This window comes from Macrobrachium nipponense, chromosome 35 (genome assembly GCF_015104395.2).
Source record: "Macrobrachium nipponense isolate FS-2020 chromosome 35, ASM1510439v2, whole genome shotgun sequence".
NCBI classification, from domain to species: Eukaryota; Metazoa; Arthropoda; class Malacostraca; order Decapoda; family Palaemonidae; genus Macrobrachium; species Macrobrachium nipponense.
The window spans coordinates 32,092,968-32,118,217 of NC_061096.1; the positions used below are offsets into that span (position 1 = coordinate 32,092,968).

Sequence of the window (25,250 nt, forward strand, 5' to 3'; positions counted from 1 at the left end):
TGTGAGAATTAAATGTCTGCAGACTGAATGACAACACTTCTAGCACCAAGCACAGGTAAAAAAAGATATTTAAGCAAAACACAAAAACCCACTGACAAGTACTTCAAATGAGTGAAGGAAAGTTGCACTTGAAGAAACGGGAGAACAAACTTGTAATGATCGTGTTCAACGCCACTAGGTAGTTAATGTAATCCGCAATAGTAACTGGACTATTTTTTTTTCTGGAACCACCAAAAATGAGGGGGTTAGTTCTGCTCGTTTCGTTTTCAAATTATTATTTGAAATTATTTCGTTAAATTAGAAAAAAAATAAGTAAATATATAAAAATTAATAAAGTACAGAAAAAATGTAATGAGAAACTTATGAAGGACTCATGAATTGAATATTATTTATAAATCAAATGTAACGAAAAAACATCTTGCATGGTGGACCACCTCAATGGCTCTAGCCAGAATCATACACAACTCAAGAACTGTAAAAAGCGAGTACAAAACTAATACTGATCCACCAAATCTAAAATCCTCCGCTACTCAAACAAGAAGTCGAATCTGGCCTTGGGACCGAAGTAAACATCCCAGCTGACTATTTACATACTCTCCTTAATGAAATTTCTTCGGTGTACACAACCCCAAAATTACCAACCATATCTCGCTCATAATCAACTTAGTGCAAACAGACTCCTCGTCAGTGGTCGCCCGATGTTTAGTTTCTACGCTCAACTGAGTTCTATGGATTAAGTTTGGTATAGGGCCTAATACCAGATTAAATAAGGGTATATATATATATATATATATATATATATGATATATATATATAGTTATATATATATACTTATACTATATACGACATGTCTTTTCTCAGAATAATTAATGCTATCGCATGCCTTGAATTATTTTAATCAATTGCCATATTGTATATTTCATCCTTTCACAATAATTCAAGTGTCATATGCCTTGAAATCTTTGAATTAATTCTCCCAGTGTAAGGTTTTTCGGTGATTAAACATGTATATATGTATATATATCGTTATATATATATACATATATATATATATATGTGTGTGTGTGTGTGTGTGTGTGTGTGTGTGTATTTCGGTGGACGAAACACAAATGGGGCTTAGAAGAAGAAGAAGAAGAAGAAGAAGAAGAAGAAGAAGAAGAAGAAGAAGAGAATTCCCCCAAAAAGAGACGAAATGAAAAGGGCCAGGATTCACTTTTATCAGTCATCAGAATCACCATTTAAAAAAAGAAGGGGGGGGCGGGTTGAATTTAGTAGGAAAAAAAATATTTAATGTCTAGACATTACCTTAATGCATTACCAGCACACAGGAGAATGTGCCGAAAAATCAACATTGAAAACTGCGTCCAAACAAATGTTATATATTGTTTATTCAACCTGTCTAATCTCGTTATATTAAAGATAAGAGAAATTTTTTAGTCTGATAAAAAATAAATTCTACTTTCCATGCATTATGGTTGAAGCTGAAATGAATTTATTTTTTTGGGAAGTAGGATTTAAAATTTTTCTCTGACATATAAAAATTATTAGATAAAGACAGAATGTATTAATTAATTATTAACGATAAAATTTTTCGCTTATTAATAATCAAAATATTGCACTCGACAACACAAAAAATAAACATAAGTTGCCTCTTGCGTTGAAATAAAAATGCACACCCACTACCGATAAACAAAATTTGTCCATTAAAACATCTCAAACACATTTTGATGTAGAAATTTACGATATCAATTGTAGACTACCAAAATTAAATACAATACAACGGGCAGTATGTGTTTCCCTCTCTATTTTCCTCCCTTGGAAAACTTCCGTTTTCTATTTCTTCCCCAGATGGGAAAATTCCGTTCTCTTTCAGTTTAGGGCAAACCCGTGTATCTCTCCACCTATAAAAATTGAAGAGGGACGCCAAGTCCTCATTTTAACAAAGCAAAGTAACCAGTCCTCAGTTTACTGAAGCAATATAATTAATATATAAACTGTATCCTGACTTAAGAGTACACAAAGTTTACTGAAGCAATATAATTAATATATAAACTGTATCCTGACTTAAGAGTACACAAACGACAGGCAAATAATAAATTTTAAAATATTTCGCATATCTGAACGAATAGTAATCAGTGTTTTCTTACATTGACTGTACGGGGGACTGCACAGTATTACATCCAAACGCTAAAATCATTATATACCCATACCTACAAATCGAGAGGGGTGGAATAATAACAAATTTTAGGAGCACAACATGCTGAAAGAAGACCAGTTATCTTGATCATAGGCAATCTTACAAGGTTGTTTTATATATAATCTTTCTCACTCAGAAATATTCAATTGAAATAAAATAATTATTGATAAAATAATCCACACGAAACTATAGGTTTACCCGCAGCTCGGTCATTTTACAATAATTAAATGGTTGACTATACTCATTTTTTTTTTTTTTTTTGTTTTTTTTTTTTTTTTTTTTTTTTTTCATCTGTCCATCCGCCTGTGGTGGTTGCGCATGGTAACACTGCGTTCTAGGCTTTAAATTGTTACGCTATGTGTAAGTTTAGGTAAATAAAAGGACATCTGGGTGTACATTTGCAACTGAAAATTGTTTTAATAATTTACTGTATGTGTTTGTTTGTTTGTATGGTGCTTTAACGTTGCATGGAACCAGTGGTTCTTCAGCAACGGGACCAACGGCTTTACGTGACTTCCGAACCACGTCGAGAGTGAACTTCTATCTCCAGAAATACACATCTCTAACTCCTCAATAGAATGGCCGAGAATCGAACCCGCGACCACCGAGGTGGGATGCAAACACCATACCAACCACGCCAACGAGGCGCCCTCATTTTTTTTTTTTTTTTTTTTTTTTTTTTTTTTTTTTTTTTCCTTTTTTTTTTTTTTTTTTTTTTTTTTTTTTTTTTTTTTTTTTTTTTTTTTTTTACTGTATGTGAATTAAACCGTTAATATTCGAAATAGGATATTATTTAAAGCCCGGGATGCAGTGTTACCATGCGCAAACACCACAGACGGATGGACAGATGGAAAAAAAACAGTAAAGTCTTCCAATCTTTAGGCCTACACAAGATTTGGGCCCGGCAGATGCCTAGAACCCTTACATATAATGTAAATGTTTTCCAGAAAGCCCTTAAGTCTGATAAGAAATTACTAAAATCTCTCCACCTGGCAGGATTGGAAACACGATGATTTATATTAGAAGACTAGTATTAATTCTTACCAATACCCATAAAAATACATGAGAATTTTCATAACGAACGGCTGTTATTATTGACCAATCCTTTCATTTTGACATGAACTTGTACACACTTGGTAATACCCAGCCAGAAATGTGTTTTGAAGCTAAAATTGAGGCCCCAAGCAGATGTATAACTCAATAAATTTGTGTGAATCTGGAGAAAAATTTTGATTGGTTCCTTAAGGAAAGAAATTAATGATAGAGGTAAATATCAAAACCGTGACAACAAGAACACAATTAAAGGAAAAGAACAATTCACACATAACCACCAGGCATGAAACTATGTAAAAATCATTAAGCCGCGTTCATCAGTCACGTTTCAAACATTGCAATGCGTGCTCAAATTAACTTAGGAAATTGATAATAAAAATAAAGGATAAAATAAAACCGCAAACATTTCCTCTGGCACGCACAACAGCATGGATCAAAGAAAGCTGCGGGGAAACAGTCTGCAACATATTCATAACGGCATGTTTTCAAAGCAACCCATGGGAATGCATGGTATGGCTTCAAAGGATCTCTCTCTCTCTCTCTCTCTCTCTCTCTCTCTCTCTCTCTCTCTCTCTCTCTCTCTCTCTCTCTCTCTCGACGACACGTCTGTAACTGTATCAAGAGGCTCATAGCCTTCATGTTTCTCCAACGTTCTGAATCTGTAGAGACAGCCCGTACAAGACGAAAAATGGAATAATGAACACAAATAAGAGAGAGAGAGAGAGAGAGAGAGAGAGAGAGAGAGAGAGAGAGAGAGATTGAACAAAGGTGAATGTCAGATCAGAGCTTCGTAAAATCAATGTCTACAATCACATTGACTTTACGTCCTCTTTTCCATAATAAGCTAACTTAGACGGCTCCAAATATAACGATAAAAGCCTGTATGTATCTGATGATCGACACCAATTTTGTTTATTAACACAGTTAGTAAACATACATATGATCCTCATTCAACTATACATATCTCTTACCAAACTTGACACCTCTAAGTAAGATATAAATTGGAGTAATGTATAAACAAAAAAAATATCCTAAACAAGTGCCCTTTGAGGATTCAACTTCTTTAATTAAATGCACTAAAGACACTTTATTCAGTTCCAAAGCACTTCGTTTAATCGACAGATCTGTTCACTGTAAGGTTACAAAAATCCTGAGATAAAGTTTTATTTTGCTTTGGTAATCTTTAAATGGGAAAGAATACACGCTTCCTTCTTTGCCTTTCCAGTCTTTTAATGTTCTCTAAGAAAGTAAGATCACATGAAATGGCAGTAAAAGATAGAAGCGTAGATATAAACAGCAACGTGAATCAAGACTTAGTTCACCTAGAATATCAAATAAACTGGTAAAATCCCTGGATGATGCCGAAGGCTACTATACTTTAAAAAATTGTACTGCCCAATAATGTATAAATAACTTCCAGTCCCCACGTTAACATACATTACTCTCAACTTTCTCCTCTTACAAAATCTCACATTTTTTTCTGCAAGTTCTCTATCATAAATGAGAACGGCAACATCTATAAAATTCAGCCATTCTGCACTCCATTCACAGCCCAGTATTTTATACAGCATTTTAAGCTTTTTCAAATTTCCTTTTCTATATTCTCATATCAATTAATCCATAATGTTAAGCAGCCATGGAAACACAAAACATCCTCGTCTCAGACCAACTTTTACACCAAAATCAGTCACTCCCCCTCTGTTAAAGCATATGCTTGGTTTCCATTTAAACTTTACATCTCTCTTATAAACTTCTTCTCTGTACTATACACCCTTAATATTTACCTCATACCTTTATTTTAAAAACAAATGCAGGTTCCTATGGTACTTACGTGGCCTTTCCTTCTCTGTACCATACACCCTTAATATTTACCCCATACCTTTATAAAAACATGCAGTTCCTATTGGTACTTACGTGGCCTTTCCTTCTCTGTACCATACACCCTTAATATTTACCCCATACCTTTATTTTAAAAACAAATGCAGGTTCCTATGGTACTTTCGTGGCCTTTCCTTCTCTGTACCATACACCCTTAATATTTACCCCATACCTTTATTTTAAAAACAAATGCAGGTTCCTATGGTACTTACGTGGCCTTTCCTTCTCTGTACCTACCCCCTTAATATTTACCCCATACCTTTATTTTAAAAACAAATGCAGGTTCCTATGGTACTTACGTGGCCTTTCCTTCTCTGTACCATACACACTCAACATCTAACACACCTTTATTTTAGAAACAAATGCAGGTTCCTGTGGTACTTACGTGGCCTTTCCCTCTCTTAAAAAGAGGCAGGAGAGAGTGAAGTCTAGAGACGCCGAGACAACTTTTTTACTCAAGGGTCTGAGCTTGATCTTGACGTCATGTTGCGTGCTGAACCCCGCGTACTGCTTCATGTTGATCTGCGCCGTCGCTACCTGGCGTCGCTTCCCTGTCGACGATACCTAGGTAGAAGAAATAAGGCGAAATAAGTGAAAAAATGACTATTCAACATATGCAACGTGTGTATATGCAACATATGTATATGCAATTGTGCACTCTTCTTCTTTTAATTTCCCACTTTTAAATGACAATCCATACGTAACATCATAGAACGATCCATTTCTACGATCAAACTTTAACCGTCAATGAACCTTCAACAACAACAACAACAACAACAACAAAAATAATAATAATAATAATAATAATAATAATAATAATAATAATAATAATAATAATAACTACCTTCAACAACACCAGCATAGTCAGTCAGTCAGTCAGTCTCTCTCTCTCTCTCTCTCTCTCTCTCTCTCTCTCTCTCTCTCTCTCTCTCTCTCTCTCTCTGCCATTGTTACGCAAATGAAATTGTATAAAGAATTCAAAACACACTCCTCGAAATTCAAGACATCAATTTGTCACATAAGAGAAAATTAATACAAACGTTTGAAAGCTGAATTAATCAACTACTGACGAATTTACTACCTAGCAAGCTTCATGTAATGAAAACATGTCAAAGTAATGTTGTGAAACTAAATAACCCAGCCCGTTCAGTATGTAACCTGATGTTCAAGAAGAAGAAGAAGAAGAAGAAGAAGAAGAAGAAGAAGAAGAAGAAGAAGAAGAAGAAGAAACACCATTATAGTATAGATACCCCTAAAACGAAACTAGTACCGTTTTCTTCAATTCTTAACACCATTTTCTATATACAATTTCTTGGGGGGGACATAACTCGTCAGAAGAGATAACGTTAGTGTCCATCAATGATGAACTATATAAATTGTTGTTAGCTTATTTCTTTCCGAATCCCGAAAGGCAATGATCCCTCACATTCATGTTGTTGAAACGTAAACATTTAAACTTGATTAAAGCAACTTTACGATTATTCTCAAATGTATAATAAGAATTATCATCAGCTGCCTCATTATAATGCAGCGTTTCTCAATACACACATAAATATTGAAATATGTTGGCAACTTGATGAAATTACGTTAAAATAATTGCATTTTCTTCTGGGCAGCCAAATTATGGAGGTATAATGCCACAGACGTGAGTAACTGATTTCATAATTAATACTACCTACTACTGTAAAATATGGAATAAAAGGATTTTTTTCTAAATATATACCTATGAAAATACGTTTTAGGAATATTATGTCTTGAATGAAAGATCAATGGAAAATCCTGGTGAGAGAGAGAGAGAGAGAGAGAGAGAGAGAGAGAGAGAGAGAGAGAGAGAGAGAGAGAGAGAGAGAGATGAAATTCACTAACATCCAAGAGAGAGAGAGAGAGAGAGAGAGAGAGAGAGAGAGAGAGAAGGGTGTTGCCCCCATTCCTACTCACGTCTTCAATGACGAAAGTCCAGTCCTTATCTTCAAATTCGTTAGTTCGGTTGTCTCTGAAAAGCGTGACGGTGATGGTGGTGTTGGCGGGGACGGCCCAAACGCAGAGGCCCTCCAGAGGGTTCCTCATGGAGGGTTCCCAGGTGGGAGCGTCCTGGGCGACGCGCCTCGTCCGACGCAGCCAAACGACGCTTAATTGTGTGGGTTGCCTGAAAAAGGGGTCCAAGAAAACGGAGGATGAATATTGTGAACTGGATAATAATAATAATAATAATAATAATAATAATAATAATAATAGAGATATAAAGCTACCAGATGGGAGCACATCAAACACATAGATGAGACGCGATACAAATACCTGGGAATAATGGAAGGAGGGGATATAAAACCCCAAGAGATGAAGGACATAATCAGGAAAGGATATATGCAGAGACTCAAGGCGATACTCAAGTCAAAACTCAACGCCGGAAATATGATGAAAGCCATAAACACATGGGCAGTGCCAGTAATCAGATACAGCGCAGGAATAGTTGGAATGGACGAAGGCAGAACCCCGTAGCATAGATCAGAAACCAGGAAACATATGACAATACACAAAGCACTACACCCAAGAGCAAATACGGACAGACTACACATAACACGAAAGGAAGCAGGAGACGACTACTAACTGTTAGAGGACTGCGTCAACATCGAGAACAGAAGCACTGGGCAATATCTGAAAAACCAGTTGGAAGACGAAGTGGATAAAGAGTGCATGGGAGAAGGACTAATAAAAGTAGACGAAGACCCAGAAATATACAGAGACAGGAGAATGACAAACATAACAGAGGAATGGCACAACAAACCAATGCACGGACAATACATGAGACAGACTAAAGAACTAGCCAGCGATGACACATGGCAATGGCTACAGAGGGGAGAGCTCAAGAAAGAAACACTGAAGGAATGATAACAGCAGAACAAGCACCATGATCCAGGCCCCTAAAGTAACCCAGGATATGTTTCAAAGAAAGAACCGATAGACGGAAATAACATCTCTCCCATATATAGGAAGTGCAATACGAAAAATGAAATCATAAACCACATAGCAAGCGAATGCCCGGCACTTGCACAGAACCAGTACAAAAAAAGGCATGATTCAGTAGCAAAAGCCCTCCACTGGAGTCTGTGCAAGAAACATCAGCTACCTTGCAGTAGTAAGTGGTACGAGCACCAACCTGAGGGAGTGATAGAAAACGATCAGGCAAAGATCCTCTGGGGACTATGGTATCAGAACAGAGATAGGGTGACAGTGCAAATAGACCAGACGTGACGTTGATTGACGAAGTCAAGAAGAAAGTATCACTCATTGATGTCGCAATATCATGGGACACCAGAGTTGAAGAGAAAAAGAAGGGAAAAAATGGATAAGTATCAAGATCTGAAAATAGAAATAAGAAGGATATGGGATATGCCAGTGGAAATTGTACCCACAATCATAGGAGCACTAGGCATGATCCCAGGATCCCTGAAAAGGAATCTAGAAAAACTAGAAGCTGAAGTGGCTCCAGGACTCATGCAGAAGAGTGTGATCCTAGAAACGGCGCACATAGTAAGAAAAGTGATGACTCCTATGGAGGCAGGATGCAACCCGGAACCCCACACTATGAATACCACCCAGTCGAATTGGAGGACTGTGATAGAGCAAAAAAAAAAATAAATAAATAAATAAAAAAAACAATAATAATAATAATAATAATAATATAATAATAATAATAATAATAATAATAAGACTAATAATAATAATAATAATAATAATAATAATGTTTCTAAAGGGTCCACAATAATACAAAGTGTAAAAAGTCCGTGTATAATTTTGAAGACTTTACAGAAAGCTTTCGAACCCTTCCCTGGGTTCATCTTCAGATGAACCCAGGGAAGGGTTCGAAAGCTTTCTGTAAAGTCTTCAAAATTATACACGGACTTTTTACACTTTGTATTATTGTGGACCCTTTAGAACATTATATATACTCTCGTGAGAGAGTTTTTTTCCATAATAATAATAATAATAATAATAATAATAATAATAATAATAATAATAATTAATAATAATATCCTTTATTTCAGCTCAGGGCCATATACATGGAATATACAACATACAGACAGTAACAAACACAATCTAGATACATGAGACATGATAAAGAAAGTGAATAATCGGAACTTATCCACAAAATAGCTGAGGTAGCCTAAAAGATAGTAATCATAATACTGGTAATAACAGTAATAATATTGGTGAGAAAAAAAACGCATTGAGAGTTATAACAGTGCACAGATTATATAACTTAAATTTCAAATAGAGACCTTAGGTGGTTACAGTAGTCAGGTCCAGAGGGCTAAATACGAAAATTGAGTGTAAAAAAACTTTAACTTGATAGTATTCACAGTAATAATGAAAAAGTAAAATATCAGCAATAAATATAAATAATAATGACAGAATCTGCGGATGACATCTTGCCAATACAGAGATTAAGTCCTTTAGGGGACAGACACCTAATTTTCCAATCTTTTGCATATAAAACAGAATTGTTTATTACTAATTAAAACATTACATTGCAGCGTCGAAATAATAATCAGTGTTACATACCATTAGTTGAAAAAAGGAATAAACATTAGATTTCTTAAAATATAAGATTAAAATACGTCGATTAAAAGATAACGCTACAACATAATTACTATCAAACTTGCTTGATACATAACAAATTGCCTACCAATTGAATTTTCAACAACAAAACAAAATTAAATAATGGACAAATTATTTTAATTATATGATGGCGTGAATTATAAAAGCGAACTGGTCACTCATATAGATTATTTCTTCTCTTTCTACACCTAACCAGCGACCCATAGCAGTCGATTTACATCAAAATACCTAATTCACTGGTAAGCTCTGAGGCATACTAAATTTTGATTAGGGAAACGCGTCCATATTGCTGCTTTCTCCCAAGAGACCTGAACTTTCGATCTTCGGATAAGGGGGAGAGAGAGGAGAGAGAGGAGAGAGAGAGAGAGAGAGAGAGAGAGAGAGAGAGAGAGAGAGAGAGAGAGAGAGAGAGAGAGAGAGAGAAATAAGACGAGTAACAGGAATCAAAATAAGCTTACTTAATGTTCCTCGAAGTTGGTTTAAAAAGAAAAATCAAAATACTAATAAATCTCTGCATGAAGGGAGAAGTGAATATAGTTTTTCACTACAACTACATGATTGTGTGTAATTATTAAGATGAAAATATTATAAAAAGGCTAAAGTCACGATCAAAATAATAATAATAATAATAATCACCACTACAATCGCCTCCCATCTATCATCATTTCTACCAATCCATTATGAATTCACTTAAGATTAAGCCCCTTCCCCGCCCCCCCCCCCCCCCCCCCCCCCCCCCCCCCCCCCCCCCCCCCCCCCCCCCCCCCCCCCCCCCCCCCCCCCCCCCCCCCCCCCCCCCCCCCCCCCCCCCCCCCCCCCCCCCCCCCCCCCCCCCACCCCGCCCCCCCCCCCCCCCCCCCCCCCCCCCCCCCCCCCCCCCCCCCCCCCCCCCCCCCCCCCCCCCCCCCCCCCCCCACCCCCGCCCTCTCTCTCTCTCTCTCTCTCTCTCTCTCTCTCTCCACCTGACGAGCTTCCTGTCACCCCAAATCCATCACTACCATGTCTAAGAAGATTTCCTTCAGCAGGCATCTCGCAGACTACGCATATAGCGAACTATACTCGTACATACACCGTGCCAACATTCCTCCACGGGACTTTTCTGCCCTGCTCACGCGGACGTCGTTATCATCATCATCATCATCATCATCACAATTTCTGACATTTCCTCGAAAGGTGATGAAAATTTATGAGACATGTCACATTACCTCTACGGATATGTAATGAAATTGTATACAAAATTACTTCTATAGATATGTGATGATATTTTATAATTCCTTCTACAGATATGTGATGATTTTTTATAATTCCCTCAACAGATGTGATGAAATTTTATAACTGCTCCTACAAATATGATGAAATGTTATAAGAAATGACTTCTACAGATATGTGATGAACTCTTATAATTGCTTCCACAGATGTGATGATATTTTATAATTGCTTCTACAGATGTGATGATATTTTATAATTGAATCTACAGATGTGACGATATTTTATAATTGCTTCTATAGATGTGATGATATTTTATCATTGCTTCTTCAGATGTGATGAAATTTTATCATTGCGAAAAAATAAGAAAGAAACGATTCCCAAGTTTCTCACTATGAGGGCTTTTAAGGTCTCATTACGAGTAGCTGCTCCTTGAACTAATGTGCAGAATCTGCACTTTTAAACTAAATTCTGGCGGTAAATCAAAAATATATTTATTTTACTGTACTGATTTCAAATCTGACCTACGTAAATATACGGCATCATGGTCAAAGTCGAAATGAATGTTTGTTCTTTTCAAATGTAATAGCCCTTTATTAAGTGTAAATGATTGATTAATATCTAAAACTGCTATTTGTAACCAAAGGTTATCGAAATAACTGTATCGCAAATGATAATCAATTTATTTGACCTACCACCCTCACAGACAGAGTCAGTTCTAAGAAAATGAGCTCCAAACTGCACACAGGTAAGAGTTAATGGCCTATGCCTGTTTAGAACCTCATCAAAAGGGAAGAAATATGAATATTTTACAGATTCCAATCCCTCTAAAAGAAGAATCAGACATGCTTAAGGGATTTCAAGCCATAAGTTTCTCCACATCCTTCCTGTCCCACACACACACACACACACACAAACCTTCCATCACCTAGTGTTCCCCGACTACGTACCCAGGGAGTAGGTTCGAGCCCAATACTACCACAACGGTCTACAATGCCAAACCCCGACGTTAAGGGCGACAAAGGATGATAAACTACTCATATAAGTACGGGTGCAATTTGCATGAAATTTGTAAAGCGTACTCAGAACTATTAAATAATCTTTGATTCTCAACAGACGCCAAAACGCTTTTGGACAAGAGCACGTTCTCATTTCAGTCCAAGGACACGATCTGCGAAACTGCGTAAAACCTTTAACGCATCCTTGTAAAATGGGAGGGGAAGGGGGGTGGGGGTTGGATCCTTCCTACCACCCGATCGTTTCTTTTTTTTCTCTCTCTCTCCTTTTATTTTGTCTATTCCTTTCCTGGAAAATCTTACCACTTCGGTCTTTACTCTTCTTGAGAGAGAAGAGAGAGAGAGAGAGAGAGAAGAGACGGAGAGGAGAGAGGAGAGAGAGAGAGAGAGAGGGGTGGGGGGGGGGGGGAGATGAAAGTTATGCTATTCACCAGTTTGAATAGTTCGTGTTGATGGAGGCGAAGTTGCCAAAAAAAGTTTTAGTCCTTTTGGCCAGACAGAAGAGCGCTTCTTTACAAAGCACGCCAAGTTGCTTCTGCCGCTTCATCTTTGCAAAAAAGTGCTTCCAACATTCACACACACACACACACACACATAGACACACATACATGTGAGCATGTACACATGATCAGTATCTCTCAAGCCTTTTCCCAAAATGAAACACTCTTTCTCGAGATCACTTTCCTAATATTTTTACTCTCTCTCTCTCTCTCTCTCTCTCTCTCTCTCTCTCTCTCTCTCTCTCTCTCTCTCAAGATGACTTTCATATTATTTTGAATTTCTCTAACTCACTCTCTCTCTCTCAAGATGACTCATATTATTTTGAATTTCTCTAACTCACTCTCTCTCTCAAGATCAATTTCATATTATTTTGAATCTCTCTCTCTCTCTCTCTCTCTCTCTCTCTCTCTCTCTCTCTCTCTCTCTCTTCTTAATAATTAGCTATATTATAATAACTTAGCTAAGAAATGTTAATTAATTATCAATTTATCAATGTTAAGTAAATTCATTAATATTTCATCGAAATAATGACAATGAATCGAGGGACTATATCTTTTAATCTTGTAAAAACATAGTTTTTATTTATATATTTATTTTCCTTATTTACAATATATTGTGACCTACAATGCCACTGAGTGTGACCCCAATTGAAAGTCAACTGCCTTAATTTGCTTGCACAGAATGCAATGAGGAGTCAGTCAATCACCACATCCATTAATTAATTATAGCTTTAAGCACTGAAGATCCATATTCATTCTTGGCAAACATACTACGTTAGTAGTGGGAACAAGGAAGATGAATGGCTGTGTGTGTGTGTGTGAGTGTGTGGGTGTGTGTGTGTGTGTGTGGGTGTGTGTGTGTGTGTGTGTGTTTTTCACATAGAAAAATTAAATATTGAAACTAATACTTTCTATGTGGGATACATCTGAGTGATATTCCCTCCTCGTGCCTAAGAAGACTAAACCAGTTGATATATATTATATATATATATATAATATTATATATTAATTATATTATATATATATACATATCATATATATAAATAATATATATATTATTATAATATTATATTATATACATATTTATATTATATATATATATATATATTATTATATATATATATTATATCTATTATATATAAATATATATATAAATAAATATATATTTGTATATATTATATATATATATATATATATATACTATAATATATATATATATACACACACACACACACACACACACACTGATCTTCTGCCCGTCACTTTCCTGAGGTGTGTGTTTATATATCTATATCTATATCTATATCTATATCTATATAAATATATACATACATATATATATATATATATATATATATATATATGTATATATATATACATATATATATATATATCTATATATTATATATATATATATATATATATATATATATATACATAAATAAAGGACGTTTAACCCCCGAAAAAGAATCGAAAGATCTCGGCAGATCCTCCTTCGTTTATTTTTCCTTCGTGGCATATATCTTTATTTATGGATTTTATCACGTTCCTAACTTTCGTGATTCAGTTATACATATATATACATAGATATACCATACACTGTAGAGAGAGAGAGAGAGAGAGAGAGAGAGAGAGAGAGAGAGAGAGAGAGAGAATAACACTCAAACAGCCTATCAAACGAAACCATTTCGGAGAAGCGTCAATTTGGAGTTCCTATTCCCTGCACTCCTCAATGGCAATTCACGTCGCGTAATTAGGCAAATGTCAGAGGAAAGGTTAGTGATGTCACTCTCCTCAGAAATGGCTGTCTCTTGTGGTAGAGGTAATAACGTCGGTTTAATGTGGAAAGCGAAGGTCTCGGTAAGCAAAACAAGTATGGAAAATGTTTTGTTTTTTAACGAAGATGAAGGTTTTAGCTTTGGTCGTCCGTATTTGCCGTTTTTATTACTTGGGTAATAAATAGTTCATGTAAAAAAATTTATAGCCTATATAATAGAAAATAAATATAATTTGATTAGTCTTTCTCTGTTACAGTATACTGGAAAGTCATTGTTCGTTGATTTATTACAATAAACCGGAGAGTGACTGTTCGTTGATTTATTGTCATTATTATTATTATAATTAATATTTCTACTGGAATGGAATGTAGGATTTTTAGAACAAATCCAAGGACTGGGACCGATGATGATGATGATGATGATGATGATTATGATGATGATTATTCATGAGAACTATACTTGTCCCCAAATCTATTTCAATATATTTGAACAATACCGAAGTGGAATTCATTGAATATTATTATCATTATCATCATCATTACTAATGAGAGTTACGTTTGCCACGGAGTCTCTGTATTTCAATATATCTGAACACCAAACTGGACATCATTGAAAGACAATAGCACAAAATCATCATCTTATCTAGTATCTAATGACGTCACTGCATCGAGAAGTTAAACAACACTATAGTCGATTTTATTAAGTTATACTATGAAATGATCATCTCGATTTTATCAAGTTACAAAATAATATAAAATGATCATCTCACCTAATTACTGAAAGGGTCAGCGCATCGAGGAGAGTTCAAGCTCAGACGTCGACGTGACTTCGGTAATCGGCGTAAATCGATTATGCATATTTGCTCACTTGTTGAACCTCTGGAGGATCCTTTCCTTGCCCTCGGCTCTTTGGGAAAAGTGCATTGCTTTTCTCCTCCTGTGATCTCTCTCTCTCTCTCTCTCTCTCTCTCTCTCTCTCTCTCTCTCTCTCTCTCTCTCTTCTTTTTAAGACTAGCTCCTCCTCCTCCTCCTCATTCCATGTGTACACTTTTTAGATCTGAATTTTTCAGCCTGTTACCAATCATCATCATCATTATTATTATTATATTATTATTATATAATTATTATATTATTTTATTTTATTATTATTATTACTTGTTAAGACTTATCCCAATTGCTTTCCAAAAATGGGAAATTTATCATTAACGGCCACCACCAAACCTTCTTATTGATTATTCTAAAACACACTTCATTTCGAGGAGAGAAAACTGTTTACCGATTGTTTTATTAACTCGAAAAAAAAATTATAACTCGGAAAACATCTCATATTTCTCCCTCCCTCCTAAATAAGTTTAATCCCACAACAAGAAATACCTTCCGAATTCTATTTCAAAACTATAACAATTGAACAATGCGTTGAAGTAGAGTTTTCTGTCCAACGTATAATACTGCATAAAACCATCAACTAAGATGCGGTAGAGTGAGGTTTGCGTCCCACGCCTCTGGAAACCCTTGACAGATCCACGATCCAGGGAAAACTTTAACTTTAAATAAAATAAATACTACGGAGGCTAGATGGCTGCAATTTGGGAAGTTTGATGATTGGAGGGTGGTTGATCAACATAAAAATTTGCAGCCATTTAGCCTCTGTAGTTTTTAAGATCTGAGGGCGGACAGAAAAAAGTGTGAACAGACGGACAAAGACGGCACAATAGTTTTCTAAAACAGATAACAAAAAAGTGTAAAGTAAATTTACAAATGCCGACACCTGAGGTTAAAACAGCTAGGAGAAGAATATGACTTTCCAGAAAAGACAGAATATTAAATTTTTATAAAAGAAATGCATTACCTTTGTAAAGGAGGCTTTATATAAAAGATGAAGCAATGTTTACAAGACAATACCCTCCCTTTGGGAAGCATTCCTGTCTTCTGAGAAGAAGACGAGGATTAAAAAAGAAAAAAAGTGAGAGATGCTCTTTTAAAAGAAGTAAAATTAAAAGGACCCTTCAAAAAAATTAAAGAAAAACGAGAACACAAAGACATTATTGTAGGTTGACTCGTACCCTTTAAGCACTCAAAAGCATGATTAAAGGATGCTCTTGAAATAAAATCTTTACTCCCAACACAAGTCACGTGCATGAGAGAGAGAGCGAGAGAGAGAGAGAGAGAGAGAGAGAGAGAGAGAGAGAGAGAGAGAGAGAGAGAGAGAACGTAAAACAAAATGTTTCGGGAAGTTGAATAAGCTCATGTCAAAGAATTTATTAAACGCTTAATATATATATATTATATATATATAATATATATATATATATATATATATATATATATATATATATATATATATATTATATATAATATTCCATAACCCGATGTTGTGGAATGTTCAGGGCTAGTGGATGGCGTTATAGGAAACAGTAATGATTTTATTAATAATAATATGCAACATCTTTCTACCGGATTTTACCTCCTCTTATATAAAAGGCTATTATACATCTTCTCTCGACAAAGAGTTCATTGTAAACATTAAGTATAAATACGTGGTGTATACCAGATAGCACGTCCTTGCGAGCTCATGCAGGCATTTAAAAGCAAACAAGCTTTAATATACAGCAGTACTTAGGGGCGTACAAAACAAAACAAAACAAAAATAAGCTTAAGTGTACTGCAGTACACAGAAGCGTACAAGACAGGAAAAAAAAGCTTAAGTGTACTGCAGTACAATTACAAAACAAGAAAACCTAGTTGAAGTGTACTACAGTGCACAGAAGCGTACAAAACAAAAATCCAAATTAAGTGTACTGCAGTACTCAGAAGCGTACAAAACCAGAAAAACAAGCTAAAGTGTACAGCAGTACATAGAAGCGTACAAAACAAAACAACAATAAGCTTTAGTGTATGGCAGTGCACAGCAGCAGTATACAAAACAAGAAAAACACACACAAACACACTAAGACACATCCCCACCCGGCATATCCATTGCAGGCGAAAACAAATATATATATATATATATCTATATATACAATTATATATATATATACATATATATTATTATGATATAAATATACATCTATATAGAAAATATATAATATATTATATAATATATACATAAAATAATATATATAAAGAGAGAGAGAGAGAGAAGAGAGAGAGAGAGAGAGAGAGATGAGAGAGAGAGAGAGAGAGATGAGGAGCAAATCCCTGGTGTCGAGGTCGACCTTATAAAAAGCTAAATAAATAGGACGCCCATTCAAAGGGCGCTCTTTCACGGGAGTTGCTCACGACGTCATCCACGCAATTACCATCTCCCCAGCACCCCGCCCACTGCCAGGATAACTATTCTTCTTTATTACTTATATATGGTAAGATGATGATAAGGAAAATCTGTTAAGCTGGCAATGAAAAGCTAAAAGGAACAAAGATAATAATGGAAAACTGTCCATGAACAAAGTCAACAAAGGAAAATTATCCAGGAACAAAGATAACAAGGGAAAACTGTCCATGGACAAAGGCAACAAAGGAAAACTGTCCAGGAACAAAGATAATTAGGGAAAACTATCCAGGAACAAAGGAAATAAAGAAAAACTATCCAGGAACAAGGATAATAAGGCAAAACCCATCCAGGAACAAAGGCAATAAGGGAAAAATATCCAGAAATAAAGATACTAAGGAAATTCTATCCAGGATCAAAGATAATAAGGAAAACTCTCCAGGAACAAAGAGAATAAGGGAAAAGTATCCTGAAACAAAGATAATAAGGAAAGCTATTCATTAACAAAGGCAATAACGGAAAACTATCCAGGAACAAAGACGATTAAAACCATTACAGAAGATAAATGCTATTACAACATTGGTTGCGTATCAAAAGGCAAAAACTAAAAAGCACAAAGAGAAATGGACTTAGGAAAACTATTAAAAGCCGATGAAGCTAAACAAGCTGTTTCCTGTGAACAAGACAACTTTGTTTAAATACAGCAAATCTCCATAAAGAAACAATTTCAATGCTCGCATAAAACGTGCCCAGCGAGATCATCTGACCAAAGCGGATACAAAGACCGTCTGTCATGATATCCGCTAACGACAGAGAGATTAGTAATGAAATTCGTCAAGATTCCCGGACGTAAACGTAAACAAAAGTCGTGTAATAAGAGGAGCCGTAATTAGGGAATATCTTCATCGTCCAATGCTCATGAGCAAGTCGTCCTGCTTAAAGAAGATTTGGAACAAATCCTTTGCAACAATACTATCACGAAAGAACTCGTTCACAACGGCAACAACTTTTCTCAAATTTTTCGATTATGTTGTTTACAAAGAGATAAAACTAACACCCAGTGGCTTGTTATTGTCAATAAGCAAACATCAAAGGGTACACACTATTGGTCCAACAGGGCAGGAAGGATAAACAAAAAATGTTCCCTATTTTAAAAAAAAAAAAAAAAAAAAAAAAAAAAAAAAAAAAAAAAAAAAAAGAGAGAAAAAAAAAAAAAAAAAAAAAAAAAAAAAAAAAAAAAAAAAAAAAAAGAGAGAGAGAGAAAGAAGAGATGAAGAGGAGAGAGAGAGAGAGAGAAGAGAGAGAGGAGGGAAGAGAGAGAGAGAGAGAGAGAGAGAGAGAATGAAGGTTCCTACATTCGAGTCCTACAAATAATCAATCAAATTATTAATGTTCTTAATATGAAGAACAGAAACCTTTTGAGACATGGCTGATAGAAGTTAAGAATGCCAAAAGTAAAGCCTCTGTCACACAGAATTTCTATTCCGCCCAAGACCTCTGTTAAGGTTGCCAGCTGCTTCACATTGTCTGCTTAATCTACTAACTTGCTTCAATGACCACCAGCAGTAATGTCACAAAGCGAAGACTGAAAACAACAGCAGTTCGAGTTCAGTTAGTTCTGCTCACTGAAAACAATCGGCAATTGTTTGGTATTGTAAAGAAGAAGAGATCCTGTACTTGGCATCTCACACCTCATTTACGAAGACTAAGAATTGAAAAGCACCAATGCACATTATCCATATTCAAATGTGCTATAGAATTGATGGTAAGTGTTCGTAATTGGAATATATTTCCATAAGATATCGTTGTTAACTTGCAAACAATGAGAACAAAAATGTCATCGTATAAAAGGGATGTAAAAGTTCATATCCACACCTACGACAGGGGGTCTATAAAAAAACAACACATTCTTAAGAGGTCCTCTCTCTCTCTCTCTCTCTCTCTCTCTCTCTCTCTCTCTCTCTCTCTCTCTCTGTACATACAACAAAATACACGTATAAAAATAAATAAATACATATATATAATTTACACAAAGACCTTGTATGTGTCCGGTAACGCAATTATACGTTCAGTGACTCTATGGGTGTCCCTTGTATATCTGTAGTCACTGGATCAAACAAACATCCCCCAATCTATCTAATCAAAAGTAAGCAATGCATCTAAATGGTAAGACATAAATATTTGTTGAGGAGATACAAGTCACCTCCAACATGCCTCCTTGATAACTTTGATAAACATCAAGATGAATTTGGGATGAGTTGCCTGGCCAACGAGCAGTTCAAGTCCAATAGATAATCATTCTGGAAATTCCAAAATTCCAAGTAAAATCTTAAAAGACAAAATCCAACCCGCAATATAATAGCCACCAAGTCACATCCGGCGAAGACACCATAAAAGTGCGAACAGTGATCAAAATGATAGAACCACAGTTCTGCCTTTGGTCAAGGCCGAATCCCTAAATAGCTTCCTTCTTCGAAATTATCATGATGCATGGCGACAGATATATAAAACAATACTTTCAAAATAATGAAGCACTGTCATCACTGACGACCTGATCGCCAATCGACCTTCGAAAAGGGTCACATCAGGTCAAAACGAGAAAAATCAGAATGTGGATTCAAGCTTAAAGACAAAAATCACTCTGAGTTACAAAGTACCACACTTCGTCACCTTTGCCTTCTGAGGTCACCTTCAGGACCCCCCAAAAAAAATAAAAAAAAATAATAACACGTGCAAGAGAGAGAGAGAGAGAGAGGAGAGAGAGAGAGATGAGAGAGAGAGACAGAGTTTGGGGAGAGAGACCGATGACGGGAGATGAGAGAGAGAGAGAGAGAGAGAGAGAGAATGTAGGTTTGAACAAAAACACAGAAAATATCCAGACTGTTATCACAACACTTAAAAACCCCAAACTAGGGTCAAAGGTCAAACAAGAAAGAAAGCTTTGGCATTTACATATTCAGCGTTTTACTTCCAAGAGAAAATAACAGTTGAAATTTCTCAGGAAACCAGCTTTTTTTTTTTTTTTTTTTTTTTTTTTTTTTTTTTTTTTTTTTTTTTTCCTTTTTTTTTTTTTTTTTTTTTTTTTTTTTTTTTTTTTTTTTTTTTTACGTTTTCTTGCCAGTTGGGCCCATCTGGCTCGAGTTCTATTTGTGTTATTTTACTTATGACGAGTTTCTCTCGTGCTTCAACTTCGAATGCCTCGTCTTCATGACAAAAATAATGCTCCTATAAGCGAATCCAAAAACATGTATACGCATACATATCTCATATGTATATGTAGACATACTATCACATCATCGTGACATTTTATATGCACAAACATTGAGTTACAAATTTCATTCAATATCCAATTCGCTCTACCTCGGACATAATACCGAAGGCGAATGGTATACCTATGTCTGAAACTGGATATTAAATGAAATTTGTAGCTTAATGCTTGTGTACACCAATGTTTACACAAACATAAACAGTAACATATACACTTACATACAATAAAAGAATGTCATTAATTACGATTTTATCATATATGTCGGATGAAAAAAATTACCCCTCAACCGAAAACAAACATTTACTCAATTAAGATGACCAAAGTCGATGGCTGAATAAACAACGATTTGTCAATCAATCATTATTTTCTGAATTATTATATCAAAACAAACTATTGTTTCAGTACAGAACACTCGAGTTACTCTAAGGATTAAATATAGTCTTAATAATCTACTGAAAATGAGGTCGACGGAAGAGGAAACCAAATGACATTATCTAGCCAAGAACTGACATTACAAAACGAGGAAACTTATCACGAGGATTTGAAATTGAAACCGTCAAGGAGACGGATCGATTTCAAGCTATCTGACGTCAACGTGATAGGTTACAGACTCCAAACGTAATGGAAAACGGAAATGGAAATAGAATTCCAAAGCTTGGCGGTAAAAGGGGAAAAATGATCACCCAGCAAATGCTGAACAAGCGACATTACTCTTAAAGGGACGCGATTTAATCAAGAAGAGTACACACGGGAGAAATCATAATATCTAAGTATTTTCATCTAAAACTCTATTTTCTTTTACTATGCCGCATTCCTTACTAGAAACTGACACTTGAGAAAACACCACGAAAGTCCTACTTAGACTGAATCATGGATACACACCCCTGTGTAGTAAACTGCTCATCAAGAGAAAGGAGAAACGCGTCTTTATGATTATTTTTCCGTCTTGACTTTGGCCGAGGGAGCCACACAGACCTTTCTCAACCCAACTGCTTACGGTGGTGAAAAGCGATGCCATCATTTACTTCAGCAGGCAATGAAATTGGCTCCATATTCAGATGTAATATCCTTGCATGCATCGTAATGTTGCTTTTACGGGCCCAAGCAGCGCAACTTCTAATACACAAAAGAATAATGCAACTATTTGCATTCAAATGCATGCCTCCTTCGCCGCAAGGTTTTGTACAGGGCCCGCTTGTAAACGAAATATGCGGAGGGAAACCAAAGAAGTCGTATTTTGCAATAAAGCTACGCCGTGTTTCTATTTGTTGCCCGATGCTGCTTCTTGGCTTCTGCCAAATAACAGCTGATTCTTTGGAAGAATCCATCAATCTGCAGAAGATCCTATTATTTTCACTTCTAAATATGTTTCGCTAAAAGATATAAGATGTGAATGCACATTTCATTTCAAATTACCGGGGTTTCGTTTCAACTACTAAAGTTTGATAAAAGAAAAGCACTGAGAATGTTTAATGATTAATAGGACAAAACTTTCGTTTGAAATACGAGGATTTTATTTCACGCTTAAAAAATTTTATAAGATCAACCGTAACAGCAATTACAACCTGTCAATACATCCAAGACAATTATCAACACATTTTTCAGAGAAATTACGAAAATAAAAACGTCAAAATGATGCATTTACATCATCAAAATACGAACACACTACTCAAAGAAATCTACATGCAGTCAGTTCATCTCCACTGGCAAAAAAAAAAAAAAAAAAAAAAACATAAAAAAAAAAAAAAAAAAAATGTAAAAATTAACAAGTCGCATTACCAGCAACCCTCATATGAACCCGATGCATCAAAACGACGTATTGAGGTCGTCCTGGGCCCTAAAACTCTCGAGCAGTAAACCCAAGAAGAGGAACGTGACTTTGCTTGAAGAGTCGTCGTCTCCGGGCGGAGGCGTGACGCTTGGGAGCAATGACTATAAATACGCTCGCCTCCAGTCATCAAGACGAACACACAGTCAAAATAAAACATCCACGTGCCTCGTCAACCGCAAGTTATTTCCTTTTGGCCGGGCATGTGTCAGGCCGAAGGGACAGCTTTATTTTGCTCAGAATTCGGAGGTGGAGAATGCTGCCTTCATTAGATAGGTCGGTGGGCTTGTGGAATGTAGTCCCACCCATTATATATAATTATATATATATATATATATATATATATATATATATATATATATATATGATATAGAGATATAAGAGTATCACATTACAGTGATTCATATACATATATCGAACTACAAATGTCCTTTAATATCTAATTCGCTCTACCTCGGAATTAATATATTTTCATATATGCTTAACCGGAGGGAGAATTTATTAAGCGATAATAGAATTGGCGATCGACAGGCGCGAACCAGCGACCTCTCAATACTAGGACTGGCAGTGAAGCCTTAAAACACCGGGGTGGTTTAAGGCTTCACTGCCAGTCCTAGTATTGAGAGGTCGCTGGGTTCGCGCCTGTCGATCGCCAATTCTATTATCGCTTAATAAATTCCCCCTTGGTTAAGCATATATGAAAATATATTATTCGAGGTAGAGCGAATTAGATATTAAAGGACATTTGTAGTTCGATATATATATATATATATATATATATATATTATATATATATATATATATATATATATATATATATATAATAACTCAAACATATACCGAACTTTAAGGTCAATTTTTTAAAAAGGACCCTCTTGTACGTCTTGATTCCTTGGGACATTTTTGCAATTACAAAACCTAAAAAAAAACACACATGCCAAACAAATGAAAAGAATCTCACACGCCTCTGGCAGGACTCGAACGCATATTATATATATATGGTATATGTATGGTATAAATGTTATGTATGTATATATATATATATCTATATTTATTTATTTATTTTTTATTTATTTGATGTATATATACTATACACATATATAAATAAATAAATAAACAAATAAACAAATAAATATATATATATATAATAGCCTATTCATGTTACATATAAATCTATAAATATAAATACATATAAGCATACATATACCCATAACACAAAATGGACATACTACATCACAACAGACGGGAAAACAAAAACAAAACACGAGAAACACAAAATAAAAATAAAAAATACTGCCCAATAACAAAGCAAAGGTCAATTGCCAACTAACAAAGAAGGCAACAAAGAGGGAATACAATCAAGGATCAAATGAGATTATGGGACGACAAGAATGGCGGGAATATAAAGTCATTTCCATCTATTTTTGCCTATTGACTCCCTAATTAACATATCGCACCGCCACAAACAATTCTTTCGATGATTAGTCTGTCTGTTCATACGACCACTTATCTATCCCTCAGTTAACACCAATATTTACATCACATTGACACAAATATCAATCACATGAGATAACCCACCTCTCTCTCTCTCTCTCTCTCCCAATAGTATAGTTGCCACATAGTGATTCAATGCCACAATCACTTGACTCCCCCACCCTTAAAAAAAAACAACTGTAGAATTATTATTATTACTATTATTATTATTATTATTATTATTATTATTATATTATCAAGATCGTTATTGCCTTAGGTGAACACTACATACCTAGCAGCCGTGTAGTATGAAGGTCGGTATGCCAGGCCAAAATAAATAAATAAATATATAAATAAATAAAAGTCTGACAGTTAAAAGTATCCTAATTCGCTCTATCCCGAAAATGAAAATCCATATCAAGAAAACATGCTACCGAGAAAAATAAAAAAATATTTCCCTTCCGGTCAAAATAAGTTAACTTCCCAGCAAGAACATCTCAGGCCAAAATTGGCCGACGTCCCCATAACGACAAAGCCAAGAAGAAACAGAGGCGCGTCTGCAATACAGACGCACGAATGAAGGGGGCGTTATGCCCCGCAATTCCCCCCCCCCCCCCCCTCCCCACCCCCCCATCATCGATGGGTTGCTATTCCGCCCAGATGCCCAAAGACGCCTGCACAGACATCCCCCGCCGTTATCGTGCATCTTGTCGGCAGAGTAACACTGCAACGGTGCAATGCTTGCCAATATTATGAACCGCATTGGGGAAATCCTGTCGAATCACTTCGAATAACTAAGACGGAACTTGGAAGATATATTGTATGCAAATTCACTATTTTGTTTTAATAGTTATCATTATTTATGTAGTTTTTTATTCACTAATTGATTATTGCTATTGCTATTATTTCAAGTAAATTCAACCATTACAATGATTATCACTATTTATGTAGTTTTTTTTATTTATATCCCTTATTGATTTATTGCTGTTGATTATGCCAATTCACTTTTCGTTATAGTAACCATCATTATTTATGTAGTGTATATTATCACTTACTGATTCTTCTTAATTGCTGTTGCTATTATTTTATGTAAAGTGACTTCTATTATAATAGAAGTCACTCTACATAAAATAATAGCTACAGCAATACTCAATAATTGAATAAAAAAC

The 25,250-nt window shown here is 35.5% G+C and overlaps 1 protein-coding gene across 1 annotated transcript in view; it reads right to left on the reverse strand.

The window, feature by feature from the left end:
• LOC135208312 (EH domain-binding protein 1-like protein 1) overlaps positions 1 to 25,250 on the reverse strand; it is a 323,948-nt gene that overhangs the window by 58,916 nt on the left and 239,782 nt on the right. The window contains exons 4-5 of the mRNA XM_064240415.1: positions 7,067 to 7,274; positions 5,514 to 5,692 (exon numbers count right to left, since the gene is read on the reverse strand). Of these exons, the coding sequence (XP_064096485.1) occupies positions 5,514 to 5,692; positions 7,067 to 7,274 (387 nt within the window). The remainder of the gene's footprint in view (positions 1 to 5,513; positions 5,693 to 7,066; positions 7,275 to 25,250) is intronic.